Below are 14597 nucleotides of genomic sequence, written 5' to 3' on the forward strand. Positions count from 1 at the left end.
GCCTCCTCTCAGCATTAAATTTCGTTTTTTTGTTGTTGTTTTTTTTGGCTGCTGATTGCGCTTAGTCAAATACACAAAATAATTTCAAAATGCTGGTCTTGGTGAGTATTCACATAAACAGTTATGTTTTAAGTGAATGTAAACAGTTGAGAAAGAAAACGCACGTGTAACAGTATAATGCAAGGGTCTTTAACCAGGGGTCCGCAGCGATACTGCAGGGGGTCCGCTAATTAATGTTTGATCACAAATAATAAATAAAAAAGTAGAACTGGAAAAGGATTGGGTAAGGGAAAGACTCGTCCAAAGCTCCTCAGCTAGATCTATCTGTGAGCCCCATGACTGCAGAAGCAGTGCTGGTCCCGAGCTGAGGTGAGGTAGCCTGGCTACCATCCTCCCTGAAGAGAGCCAGATGGGAGTGGAGCATTTTCACTGCCCCAAATGGGATGACCGTGCAATTACTGACGTAATAGTGACACAAAATCCGAAATAAATAACCTCATTTAGTGATATTTTAAAATAATTTTAATATCAATAAACGTATTAAAGTAGGTAATATATATATTTTTTAAAACATATTGTCAATTTGTGGCACATCTGTATTTGAGTGGCATGTGCCACTGAATGTTTTGTCATACCAGAGGTTATTTACTTACATCAGTATAGCTGCTCAACTCATCTGTCAGTCACTACTGGAGGTATCACAACATTCGGCGACACGTTCCGCGATTTGGTGTCAGTGTTACACGACAATGTCAGTGACACATGCCACTATTCACTGGCACATGTCAATGAAGACCGGATGTGCCACAAAGCATAGCGACGTGTGCCCCTGGCTTCTTTGCATCAGGTGCCAAATCACTTAATGTTAAAAAGACAGAACCACCAAACTATCGTATCGGTTTCGGCCGATATCACTCTGAATCATATCGGTATCGGCTGAGAAATTTTGTATTGGTGCATCTCTACTTATCATTGCATCTAAACCAACAATATGTTTATTAAATCCAATACCCACTAAACTACTGAAAGAGTTATTACGTGTTGCAGAAGAGCCTCTAGGCCTCCCAAGACTCCTCAAGCTGGCAGTTATTAAGCCTCTCATTAAGAAACCACCTTTAGATCCAAATGAATTAGCAAATTACAGACCCGTTTCAAATTGTCCATTTATGTCTAAAATACTAGAAAAACTTGTGTCTCAATTGTGCTCCTTCCTGCAAAAAAAATTATATCAATGAAAATGTTCAGGCCCTATCATAACACAGACACTGCGCTCGTTACAAATGATTTACTTATAGCTACTGACCAAGTCTCAATACTAGTTTTACTTGATCTTAGTCCTGCGTTTGACACTATATATCATATACTCTTCTACAAAATGATACTGGTATTCAGGGACAGGCATTAAGGTGGTTTAGATTGTACCTATCAGACGTTACAATTTTGTCTATTTAAACAGGGAAAGATCTAAGATAACATAAGTAAATTATGGAGTGCAGCAAGGATCTCTGTTAGGCTCTCTGCTATTTTCAATATATATGCTGCCACTTGGTAATATTATTAAAAAAACATGGAATTATTTTCCACTGCTATACAGATAAAAGATAAAAAATACTGGATGACCTGTAATTTTCTTCTATTAAATTCAGATAAGACTAAGGTATTACTTATTGGACCAAAAACCTGTACACAGAATCTCTTAGAATTCAATTTGCTTTTAGAAGGATGCACTATTACTTCATCCTCTACAGTTAAAGACCTAACCAATATTAGACAGCAACTTGTCTTTTGAAAATCATATTTCATATGATACAAAAACAGCCATCTTCCACCTCAGAAACATCGCTAAACTACGGAACATACTATCTGTTTCTGAAAAGTTAGATTAGACTAGATTACTGAAATGCATTACTAGCTGGTTGTCCTGCATTCTTAATGAACAAGCTACAATTAGTACTCACTAGGTCAAGAAAATAAGATCTTATAACACCAATTTTATCATCTCTACACTGCTTATCTATTAGGTTCCGTATCAATTATAAAATACTGCTACTGACTTATAAGGCCCTAAACGGTTTAGCGCCTGTGTGTTTAACAGATCTTCTATAGCCCAATAATCCATCATGCTCTTTAAGGTCACAAAACTCTGGGCTTCGGGCAGTACCTAGGATTTCTAACTCCACTAAAGGAGGGAGAAAGCTTTCGCATTTGGCTCCTAAACTCTGGAATAGCCTTCTTGATAATGTTCGAGGCTCAGACACACTCTCACAGTTTTAATCGAGATTAAAGACACATCTCTAACTAGTAACTAGAGTACGTCAGCTCCAGTTTGGATCCAGCCTCTTATGAAGACTTCAGATGCCCAACATTTTTAAAAAGAAATCCATTCTGTTCTATTTTTGGCAAATGTAAAGGCCCTTTCATACCAAAAGAGAAATTACTACAACCTTTGAAACGGTTTTACATCGCCATGAAAGCGCAGTTGTCCAAGAAGGGTCATCGAGGGAGCTTTGCTGCTTATGTGGACTGGGTGCTGGTATCTTGTGGATCTCTGCTCATCGTCGGAACCGAGGACGATGACGCTAGTCCCACTCCCAACGCCCAGTGCCAGTGCCCAGCCAGAGGCCATCCCACTGTGAGGAGCGACAGCACGAGCCCATGATACCCGCGCCAAATGGAGCGATCGAGCAGGACATGCCTGAGTTAGCCAAGTCTGACTAGGTGCAAGAGCTGGCTGGCCCATCCATCGTTGTGGGTCCCTCTTGGAGTACGAGGGTATGGAAGTGAGCACCGACCACGCTCCCGCCACTGAGAGTTTCTGGCTTTAATAGACTCTTTTTTTTTGAGAGAGAGAGTTGGATCCCCTGACTCCTTTAATCCAGCCCAAATTTGAATCTTCATCATCAGACCCGCTGGCCCCACCCAACCTCCATCTCTCACCTACTCTCTAAACTACAACCTTGGCCTTAATATGTGTATTGTCAATCCCTGTGTTTCTCGTCAATCTCCTCTCCAAGCCTCAGCCACTTCTGCCACCCAGTCATCTCTGTCTCCCATCAGCCCCTTAGTACCACCCCAGCCTCCTCTCAGTGGTGTGGCCATACCTCGTGCCAGCTGTGAGCCACCTCCTCCTGGTCGTGGGGAGTCCGTGGCTCCGCCTTCAGCCTCAGAACGCTCCAATCCACCTCGATCCATTGCCCTGGCTCCTGGACCTGCGCTCCTTTCTCCAGCAAGGAGCATCAGGCATTCGGGCTCCCTCAGACCGTTGGCTCCACCTGTGTCGGACATTGCACCACTCTCGCCACAAATCTGCAGGCCGTCCGCTGCTCTCCGGCTCCACCCCTAAAGCTCAGTCATCCCCATGGTGCTGTCTGGATGCCTACTTCAATGGCTCCTCCCTTCAGCGCCACCACCATGGATCACAGTTCTGGCTGTGGCCTGGGTCATCACCTGCCTGTCCCTGTTCAAGGCCATTCCCTGGACCACACCACCCTGGACTTTCTGTTCAATCCCTCTCCTGGACTTTAGTCCTCCACCAGAGCCTCTTCCATTCATCTGCCGGCGCGAGGTCCCGCCTGTCTGGGAGGGGGCGTAATTTCACAGTTTCACTCAGTTTGGACTTTGTTAATTTTGCACCGTTTCTCCCTGTCTAGTTTGTTGTCACGGTCACTCATTTGGTTCGTCATTCAGTTCAGGTGTGTCGTGTGTGTGATTTAATTATCCTTGTTTGCCTGTGTATTTAAGTTCCCTTGTTTCTTTTCATTGTTGTCGGGTCTCGTCTATGTTTGGATGTGTGATATGCTACTCTCTTTATGTGGATTTATTAAAGACCGCCTTATTCCTTCATCTTCATATTCATGTGTGTTCTGGCAACACAATCTGTAACAGCCTCAGGCTGAAGGAAATGCAAATTCATGTCTGTACAGCTCTCAAACCTTTCAGCTGTGCTGACATTCTGGATTACAGAAGAATAGGACGCAGGAAAAGAAAGAAGAAAGTTTATTGCTGAAGTAAACACTTTTACTTCAGCAATAAAAACAAAAACAAAAATTAAACAAATGTGATGTTTATCTAAAGTTATTTAAGCTTTTTGGTATGGTTGAATTTGATCATCAAGAGTTAGCAGCTGTTATGATTTGGTGGTGGTGGTGGTGGTAAGACAGCATTCAGTTTAATGATAAACGTAATCTAAAGTCATAGTCCATACCAGGCAGAGGGTCAAGCGCATGTAATCAGTCCAAACACATATACAATTCACGGAGGGCTAACAGAAACGAGGAATCCAAAACTCAAGCAGAGATAAACATAAGGAACATAGGACCTGCTCGAAATTCTGACAGCGAATGCAAACTAAAACAAACAAGACTTCATAATGACTGCAGGGCAAAAGGCATTTAAATAGACAAGGTAATGAACTAAGAAAACAAGACACAGCTGAAACAGGTTAACTAATAATGGACAGAGGGTACTAAGAAATGAAGTCAGGGAATAAAAGAGTCTATGGAAACAGTGAGGGACGAGGCTGCCATCTGCTGGTACTTAAGGGTACCGCAGCTGACAGATGTAACGGCAGCAAAGATATTGGTTAATAAAGTGAGATTAAATACATAAAGTATACTTTTGTCATTTTTAACATATTTAATCATTGCAGCGCACATAACACCTCTGCACCTTTACTCCCAAATTCTCTCAACATGGGGACAGAAGAGGTGTCAGTTGATAAATAATTATTTGAAAAGTAACTCAGATATTTTGATGTAAATTTAAAAGTAATGCAATACTATTTACTTGAAAAAATGTATCTGATTACGTAACTCGCGTTACTTTTAATGCATTACTCCACTGCTCGTAACTAATGTTTGCTGACTTCAGAAACATAAATCCCTCTTAAGCAGAGGGAAATATTCTAAACAAGAAAAGCCTAGTGAAAAGACATAAGAGTAAGAGACATGAGTGTTAATAAGAGTAATTGACAGGCCAGTTTAAGGGCATTTGTTTTTTTCTTCAGTTGTGAGTGTGTTAATATTTGGACTAAATTTACTTTGCAGCAGCAGGAAGCTGAAGTACCTCAATGATCCTCACAGCATTGATTATGCGGGGGTCTGTCTCCTGGTTCAGGTGTTTCTGAAGTGTTATCCAGGCAGTGTTCCTCAGACTCTCTGAAAGCGTGTTCCTCCGGCTGATGAGTGCCAAACCCTGAACCACACTGTACCGCAGCCTCCATTTGTCTTCATGCGCTACAGACACAGATACCTGCTTTACTTGTCTTTATAATAAACATTATGACTAGTAGCCCCAAAAAGTATTTGAAAAGGCATTCTTTTTAATTACAAATACTTTTAGTGGATGTATGTTATGAAAGTCAGTTCTCCTCAAGTTAACACAGGTGTCCTGCAGTGCAAAGTAACCACAGATGTAATAGAGAAACTTAATTTTATGCGACAATACTTTTTGGAAGCCACTGTATATAAACTTTATCCCATAGACGTGTATTCTGTAATTACCCACTATACTACCTCTAGTTCTGAGTATGATTCTAGTTTAATGCAGACATTGGCTTCGTCCGAAAGCTTAGACAGCTGACTTGTTGCCTCGCTGCCTTGTCAGGCAATGACTTTGCAGCATTTATGCATGCAGTACCTCAACAAACTGATTTCAAACTTCTGAGGCGTAACGGTTTACGGATCTACGGTTTAGTGAACAAAATAGAGAGCGCTTTGGTTATAACTAAGCAAATATTTCATTACTACAATAGTAATTTACAATAGCAAAGAAATGCCATAAAAAGGGGAAAACGTTGGTCAAAAATGTACATTTACACACAAACTGACCACCAGCCACTAGATGAAGATATCTCAGGAGACAGGAAGTGAAGCTAACATTGGGTTTGGATGTGCCTTGATGCCTTCCAACCTTGGAATGCATCCTCCAAAGGCAGCATTTTAAATCTTTCGGACACAGCCTTTATGCATATTTCTGTTTAAAGAACTTACATTGTTTCAACAAAGTTAAAAGTCCTCCGGAACAGCTGCATGGAGAAGAGTTTGACTGCCCAATGAGGGCTGTTTTCTTAATTTCAGCACAGCAGCTGTTCAGGCAAATGTCAATCAAAATGGAGCAGTATATGTGCTCCAACTGCCATGGCCAGGATGCTTTCTGTGATGCCATTTCCTGCATAAACAAAATACAAACAAATAAAAAAATGAAAATACTTTCACAAAATGAGTATTAATCAAATTCAGAACCTTTTCTTTATACTGTGAGTATGACACAGATTTATTTAAAGGAATATCTCACAAAAAATATATAACATTTCGTTTCTGTTCTGTCCAGATTCTGTCAGTTATCTTATTTGTCACCAGCATCAATGATGCTGATTTTTTTGTCCAATCTAATTATTTATTCAAAAATACATAAAAATGCAAATCCATAAATACATCTATAAGTGTATCATCAGCTTCTGGTTGTGAAACTGCCGAGATTTAAATTCCTAAAGAAATGGGATAAACTTTCACAGGTGAGAATGTGTTGCTTCGTGTTTTTATTATGTATTAACTCAATATTACAATTTACAAATTACAGGTAACTTTTTAATGTCTTGCTAACGGACACCTTCGTCTTGTTGTATTGTGTTAGTTCAGCAAAATCATCTGCTGAAGTCTATTGCAGATATAGATATTCATACATGCGTCTAACTACGGTTGCAGATGCACAGCCAACTAGCTCTCAAGTGTTAATGTATAGCAGCCCATAGAAACAGCCGATCTATGCAGTTTTATCTTTGTTGGACACTCTTTGTCAGTAACCCACCATCTTGATGTTCTAAACCCATATTACTTTCTGATTCTCACTTTTTTTTTAACTATTCCTTTAAGTTCATAAGTACTTTCTTAAGCACCTGAGTGCTTTCTTGTATTTGGACCATGTGAAGGCTCATAAGGGTCTGAAGGCACAGCATGCTAGATTTGGCAGCCTCTCCCAGAATCATCAGTCCTAGCCCACAGTCGACCCTGAGAACAGTGGAGGTAAAAAGACTGATGTTACTCTGGGATTTTAACCTACAGTTCCACCTATAAGCTGCTTATATCACATAAAACCTGTGGAAAGTATCTCACAAACACTTCACGCACCAGTTGTCTTGTTGAAGTTTATCTCTCAGCAACATAAGCTGTTTGATCACTTGAGAGAGCTGAGTGCCATTGTTTTGCACACAGTGATAGCTGAAAAGGCAGTGCCTTAGGACCTGGTTAACACCATGCTCCTGTGCTTCCACAGAGACCTGTCAATCAAATAGAGTTCTCAATACAGTGAATCGTTCAGTTCAGCACTTCTTTTCTGATATAATTGACCTAGCCATCAAACCTGCACTGAAGTGTCCTCGGTAAGTTTGAGGCCACAAAGAACCTCCCCGACGCGCATCATGAAGTGAACAGAAAATAACATGTTCGGGAACTCTTGGTAGCGTGTTTCACACTTCAACAGCCCTGTCAACAGATAAAGACAGCTGCAAACTTTATATGCATTCCACTGATTCTTGCGACATTGGACAAAACATGTCCCACAATTTCACCTGCCATTTGCAACATTTAAACTTTGGAATCACATGTCCTCACTCTATAACCCAATACATCACTTGTTCACACTTTAGTTTAGGGTCCAGCTCTCACTCTTGACTTACTATTAACTGTGTCTTTTGCATTCAAAAAAACTCCTAATTACAGTTTATTAATAGTTAGTAAGGTAGTTAAATTTAAGTACTGAGTGGGATTAAGGGATGTAGAATATGGTCATGCAGAATAAGGCATTAATTTGTGCTTTATAAGTACTAATAAACAGCTAATATACTAGTAAGATGCATGCTAATAAGCAACTAGCTAATATAGAGAGAACTGGATCGTAAACTAAAGTGTTACCCATCATTTTAATAAAATATAAATATATCATAATAACATAATTATGGAAGCCCATTTCTGCCACCTAAAAAAAAATAATATGCGAACTTATATGTCATTATTATGATTTACCAAAGCATGATATTTTTTTCCCTTATGTTGCGGAAATGGGCTTCCATAGTATACATATTATATAATACTATGTTATGTTAAAGGATGCTAAGCGATTTCTGAGAAAACGCTGTTGAAAGTGGGTCCGACCGAGCACCACAACACACCTGTAGCCATTCAGCAGTAGGGGGCATTTACACTCATGATGTGGGAAGAGAGAGAGTGAGCAAGAGGGAGATTTGGAGAAAGACTGTAGAAAAGGATGGCGTTAATATTAGAAAAGCTTTCCAGCGCTGGAGCGCCCTAAAGCGGACCCTGAAAACAGATGCCGAGGTTGCGTTGTTTCTGCTTGAGTGTTAGGCTATTATTTGTGTGGAGCTGGCAAATGACACCAAACTCTTGCTTGTATATAGCAGAGACAAAAGGACTTTGTATATAGTCTTGTGCACTGGATGTTTATTTTTTGTTCTTCCTTGTCATTTGTTCGTCATGTTCGCTTTGTTTTTTTGCGAAGCATTATTTTTCTTTGCTTCAGCTATGATCAAGAGACTTTTTGATTCATGATTCATTTTATGATTTTGTCACAAACCTCAAAATATGTAATTTAACATTTTATTGTTTTGCACTAATGATTAAGTTGAGACAAGCTCAAACCTTTTAAGCTGTGAAGATAGATGCTGCTTAGCTGATGTCCATTTAAATTACCAGTCAGTTGAAAGATGAACAGCCTCAGAGAGACCAAATAACCAAGCTGTAAAAAAAAAAAAAAAACCTGTCAGCATATATATAAAAAGAGACATATATAAATAAAGACTTATGGGTAATTCTGTAACTACTATAATAAAGGACCCATGTTTAATGATATTTATATGTGTAGCATATACCTGCAGCATCTTCGTCTTATAAGAACTTGGAAGGTCCGACAGAGTTGTGTCAGAGCACAAGAAATACTGGATTGACTCTGCCAGGTGGAACAGCACAGGTATCTGACCTGCATGGATGGGTGCATGGTCCAATGACACAACCAGGACATCAAGTGAATCTGAAAAAAATTAAATAAAAAATCATGGGCATCACCTTTCATTTATTTATTTTTTTCTCTAACAAAATGAACCAAATTATCATGTTAATGTTATGTTTTTGGAAATGTATGTACCATAGTAATCATAGTAACCATGGTATGAGAATATTGCAATTATTCAGTCTTGAAAGGTAGGGTAGGTAATTTTCAGAGCGGCTAGCAATAGCCAGCTAGCTTTGAAAGCATGAGATCCCACCCTCCCTTCAGAGCAAAGCCACGCCTCCTCCAAAACACGTGAATGCGTACAGCAAGGAGCAAACAAAAGTGTCATTGCATTGGACTGAACTTTTTATGGTTCAACACCTTCCACACACAATATATATAATAATAATAATTCGTTACATTTATATAGCGCTTTTTCTGAGACCTCAAAGCGCTTTACATAGATGGGGGAATCTCCTCAACCACCACCAATGTGCAGCATCCACTTGGATGATGCAACGGCAGCCATATTGCGCCAGAACGTCCACCACACACCAGCTTACTGGTGGAGAGGAGACAGTGATGAAGCCAATCAGTATATGGGGATGATTAGGAGGCCATGATGGACAGAGGCCAAAGGGCAAATTTGGCCAGGATGCCAGGGTTACACCCCTACTCTTTTTCGAAGGACATCCTGGGATTTTTAATGACCACAGAGAGTCTGGACCTCGGTTTAACGTCTCATCCGAAGGACGGTGCTCTTTTTGGCAGTATAGTGTCCCCGTCACTATACTGGGGCATTAGGACCCACACAGACCACAGGTTGAGCACCCCCTGCTGGCCTCACTAACACCTCTTCCAGCAGCAACCTGGTTTTTCTCAGGAGGTCTCCCATCCAGGTACTAACCAGGCTCAGCCCTGCTTAGCTTCAGTGGGCAACCAGTCTTGGGCTACAGGGTGATATGGCTGCTGGTGATATATGTGATATATACACATATAAATAAATTAAGACCACTTAACTTAGTGATTGCTATCAGGATGTGAAGAGACTTTCAACCAGAATAAAAAATAATAATTCTGGAACAAATCGCCTACCCTGCCTCTAAAAGTGCAATTTGTCAAGGTGTCAAGTAGCATTAACATCTGTACTGGAGTCAAAAAATGGTTCTCTTTCATCATCTCGTGGTCGAGATCCACCTATGGGAAGGGCATCCGTACCTGACCTCTGCAGAAGCATCCAATTGCACCAAGTCTGGCTAGACAGACAGAAGCGTGCAGCCAATGCCAGGTAAGGCCCCACCCCCTTACCTGAGGGCATATAAAGTTGGCATTCGCTTCTCGCGATCTCTGCACTTACACAGTTCGGTTGGATTTACACTGCACATTTGCGTGTCTTCAGCAGGACATATCGCCTGATCAGCATCCGCCAGGCATGACAGTAATTTATTCAGCCTGATTAGCTGTGTTCTGCATCCGGAGCTGCCCCTTCCACGGCTGCCTGCCACGGATTTTTCTGAGTTTTTCACCAGTATGTCGCTGTCTAAATCTGCCGCTTCTCCGGGGAACAGCCTATCATGGGACTGCCCGGCCATGTGCGGTGTGCTGATTGCCGCTAAGGACCTTCACTCTTTCTGCGTGGTCTGCATGGGCCTCAAACATGCTCAAAAAGCCTTGGAGAACCCAGATAATTGCAGTCAGTGCCTTGTGCTGCCCAAGGAGCTTTTGCAACGCCGTCCTAAAGTCGCAGCAACCCAGTGCGCCGAGCTTGGCCTTTCTGACTCGGATGGGGGACAACGTGATGCGGTACTGGAGGCCTTCACTTATTCGGGCTGACCAGACCAATCCTGCATTCAAACAAACATTAGAGGAAATACAATTTCAGAATGTTAACTCATGGCTTGCTCGCCCGCACCATAAAACGGAACAACTGGTTCACATCGGTTGATCTGAAAGATGCTTTCTTCCACATAAGCTTTTATCCGCCACACAGGAAGTTTCTTCGTTTCGCCTACCAAGGCACATGTTACGAATTCACAGTTCTGCCATTTGGGCTCTCGTTAAGCCCTCTGAGTTTCTGTCTGTGTGCAGAGGCGGGCTTAGCACCCATGAGAATGTCAGGTCTGAGGATTTTGACATACATAGACAATTGGCTCATTATAGCCGAATCGAAGGAGAAAAGTGTTGCAGGACACCCGCCATGTGCTCGCGCACATCACATCTCTCGGGTTCAGGGTGAATGTGAACAAAAGAAAAATGTCTCCATGCGAGCGTGTCTCTCTCAAGAGTGCGTTCTCTCTCTAATGAACAGTCTGTCGCAGTTCAGAGAGGGGGCGAAAGTACAATATCGCACATGCCTCAGACTGCAGGGTCTTATGGCTTCATCTATCCAGGTTTTGCTGCTGGGACTCCTGAGAATGAGAGCATTCATGAAATGGGTTTTGTCACTACATTTCAGCCCGATACGTGATCTATGATGCTCTGTAACAGTAACGCGCGCCTGTTCGGCAGCTTTGCGCCACTGGAAGAGCACAGACTTTTACGCACAGGGAACCCCTCTGGGGACGGTTATGATGCGGAAAGTTGTGATGACAGATGCGTCCTTAACAGGCTGGGGTGCCACCCAGGAGGGCAGAAAGGTGAACGGTTTGTGGCCGAGCAGATTACGCTCAGCGCACATAAATTATTTAGAGCTTATGACCATATGGAAAGCTCTGAATCATTTTCTGCCTTGCCTGCAGGGACATCATGTGCTCGTACGCTGCGACAATGCCACGGCAGTGGCTTACATCAACCGTCAGGGCGACGTGCGCTCGTCGAAACTTCATGCTCTAGCTCACAAGCTTTTGGTGTGGAGCAGATGGGTTTTCCTGTTGTTACGCGCGACTCATGTTCCAGGCATTCTGAACAGAGTCGCAGACCTTCTATCCAGGGGGAAACCCAATTTACGGAGATTGGCGCCTTCACCCTCAGATAGTGGACATGTTATGGATGAGATTCAGACAGGCAACCGTAGATCTATTCGCCTCACGCGAAAACTACCATTGTCCTATGTTCTTCTTGCAAAGGGCGAGGACACGCCCCTTCGGGGTAGATGCACTGGCCCACCCATGGCCCAAAGTGCTGCTGTATGCTTTTCCTCCCCTGTGCCTGATAATTCCCACACTGACCAGGGTGAGAGAGCAGGGTCTGTCTCTCATTCTGATAGCACCCAGGTGGCCCAAAGCACCGGCGGAGATAATCCCTCTGTTATATGCCGAGCCGTGGCGCCTCCCCCTCCATACAGACCTATTGTCCCAAGCGAACAGGGAGATTTATCACCAACACCCGGACAGGGTGGCTCTCTGGGCCTGGCCCGTCAGAGGACGAACCTAAGCGCACTGGGGCTTTCGCCGCGTGTGATTGCTACTATACAGAATGCCAGGGCCGTTTGTACACGGTCCTTATATGGTTGTAAGTGGCAAGTGTTTGAACGGTGGTGCGATGGGCGTGGTCTCACATCACATCAGTGCTTAGTTCTTCTTAGCCTTCTTAGCCCCCTCCCCGCAACCCCATTGGAAGTAAAAGAATAGGGGGTGAACGGGCCGGCAGGCCATGCACGTTCCTGTCACCAAGCATGCATTTACATTCCTTCCTGGGTGTAAATATACACATATATGTGTTGCTGGGGTTATTATCGTGTCTGTGCCACATACATGTTTCATGTCCTGCATGTGCACAGCAGTTATGTGTGTGCGTCAGGATTGCAAGGTCAAGGTCAAGGTCAAAGTTTATTTATAAAGCACATTTACAAGCAGTCACTACTGCCCCAAAGTGCTGTACAGGCATAGAAATAACATAAAATACAAAACTATTCCAAAAAAAATATTTAAAAACAGCAAAGAATAAAATGTCACAGCTCAGCCAATATTAGAACGCCAATGCAAACAGATGAGTTTTTAATAATGATTTAAAACACTCGACAGAGGTAGCTGCTCTAATACTAAAAGGGAGCGCGTTCCAGAGCGTAGGACCTGCTATTGAAAAAGCTCTGTCTCCTCTGGTTTTACGTCTAGACCTTGGACAGTCCAAAAACAATTGGCCAGTAGACCTTAGTGTTCTAACTGGAGTGTGCAAAATAAGCATGTCTGATAAATATGATGGTGCCTGCCAATCCATTTAAAGATTTAAAAACGAGCAATAAGATTTTAAAATGGATTCTAAAAGCAACAGGCAACCAATGGAGAGACGACAATATAGGGGATATGTTCACAGCGCTTTTTCCCTGTTAACAAACGTGCCGCTGCATTTTGGACTAATTGTAATCGGCGGATTGAACCCTGGTCAAGACCATAATATAATGAATTGCAATAGTCCAAACGATTAGTAATCAGAGCATGCACAACTTTTTCCAGTTGGCTATGTGGCAGATACGGCTTGACCTTCCTAAGAAGTCTGAGTTGAAAGAAACTTGATTTTACCACTGAGCTAATTTGACTTTCAAGTTTAAAAGAACTATCAATTAAAACACCAAGACGTTTTACGCATGGGCAGCAGTTTGAGAATGTTGGGCCAAGAGCACTTAAGCCTGAGATATCTGATTCTCCAAAAATTAGAACTTCAGTTTTTTTTATCATTTAAATTTAAAAAATTGAGTGACATCCAATCTTTTACTTCATGTAAACATGTTAGTATTAGTATTCAAAGGTAAGTAAATTTGGACGTCATCCGCGAAGCAATGAAAAGAGATGTTGTATTTTTGGAAAATTGATCCCAAAGGCAACATATACAGCGAAAATAAAACTGGGCCCAGAATCGATCCCTGAGGCACCCCGCTAGTAATCGGTGCATTCTTTGAATAAAAAGGCCCGAGGTTCACAGAAAAAGACCTATCTGACAGATATGACCGAAACCACTTCAAAGCAGTGCCTGTAATGCCTACACAAGACTCGTGTCTAGACAATAGAATCTTGTGGTCAACAGTATCAAACGCTGCAGTCAAATCTAAAAGTACTAATACAGCAGAGCTTCCAGAATCTGAGATTAAAAGAAGATCATTAAAAACTTTTAAAAGAGCAGTTTCCGTACTATGACAGGATTTAAAACCAGACTGGAATTTTTCACAGATATTGTATAAGTTGAGGTGCAATTGGAGTTGGGCATATACCACTTTTTCTAAAACTTTCGATAGAAAAGGCAGCTTAGAAACTGGCCTGTAATTAGACAAAACAGAGGGGTCTAAATTGTGTTTCTTCAAGAGCGGTTGTACAATGGCCTTTTTAAAAGCTGCCGGAACATACCCAGCTGAAAGAGACATATTTATCAGGTTTAAAATAAAAGGCCCAATCGTGTCAAAAACATCTTTAAAAAGCTTAGCAGGAAGGCTGTCCAATGAGCAGACCGAATGTCTTAAACCTTGAACCGTCTTTGACAACTCAGAAAAAGATAATGGCACAAAATCTTCAAAGACAGCAGTACATAAAGGTATAATGCTTGGATCCGGCACAACACAATGGGTTACAGCCCGGATATTGGACACTTTATCAGTGAAAAATTTACAAAATCTGTCACACAAAATGGTGCTAGGGATAATACCAGTGTATTCTGGAGGATTAATT

The 14597-nt window shown here is 42.0% G+C and overlaps 1 protein-coding gene across 3 annotated transcripts in view; it reads right to left on the minus strand.

Moving 5' to 3' along the window:
• Positions 1–14597, minus strand: part of tmem232 (transmembrane protein 232) — a 39838-nt gene that overhangs the window by 23664 nt on the left and 1577 nt on the right. For 2 of the 3 annotated variants that reach the window (XM_082171448.1, XM_082171450.1), the window contains 7 exons: positions 8885–9042; positions 8655–8751; positions 7360–7481; positions 7128–7276; positions 6884–7007; positions 5991–6168; positions 5065–5234 (listed from right to left, as the gene is read on the minus strand). In XM_082171448.1, coding sequence (XP_082027574.1) covers positions 5065–5234; positions 5991–6168; positions 6884–7007; positions 7128–7276; positions 7360–7481; positions 8655–8751; positions 8885–9042 — 998 coding nt within the window. The remainder of the gene's footprint in view (positions 1–5064; positions 5235–5990; positions 6169–6883; positions 7008–7127; positions 7277–7359; positions 7482–8654; positions 8752–8884; positions 9043–14597) is intronic. The other variant, XM_082171449.1, reaches the window with a different exon arrangement.

This window comes from Leuciscus leuciscus (assembly GCF_965113295.1).
Source record: "Leuciscus leuciscus genome assembly, chromosome: 5".
In the NCBI taxonomy this organism is placed as follows: Eukaryota; Metazoa; Chordata; class Actinopteri; order Cypriniformes; family Leuciscidae; genus Leuciscus; species Leuciscus leuciscus.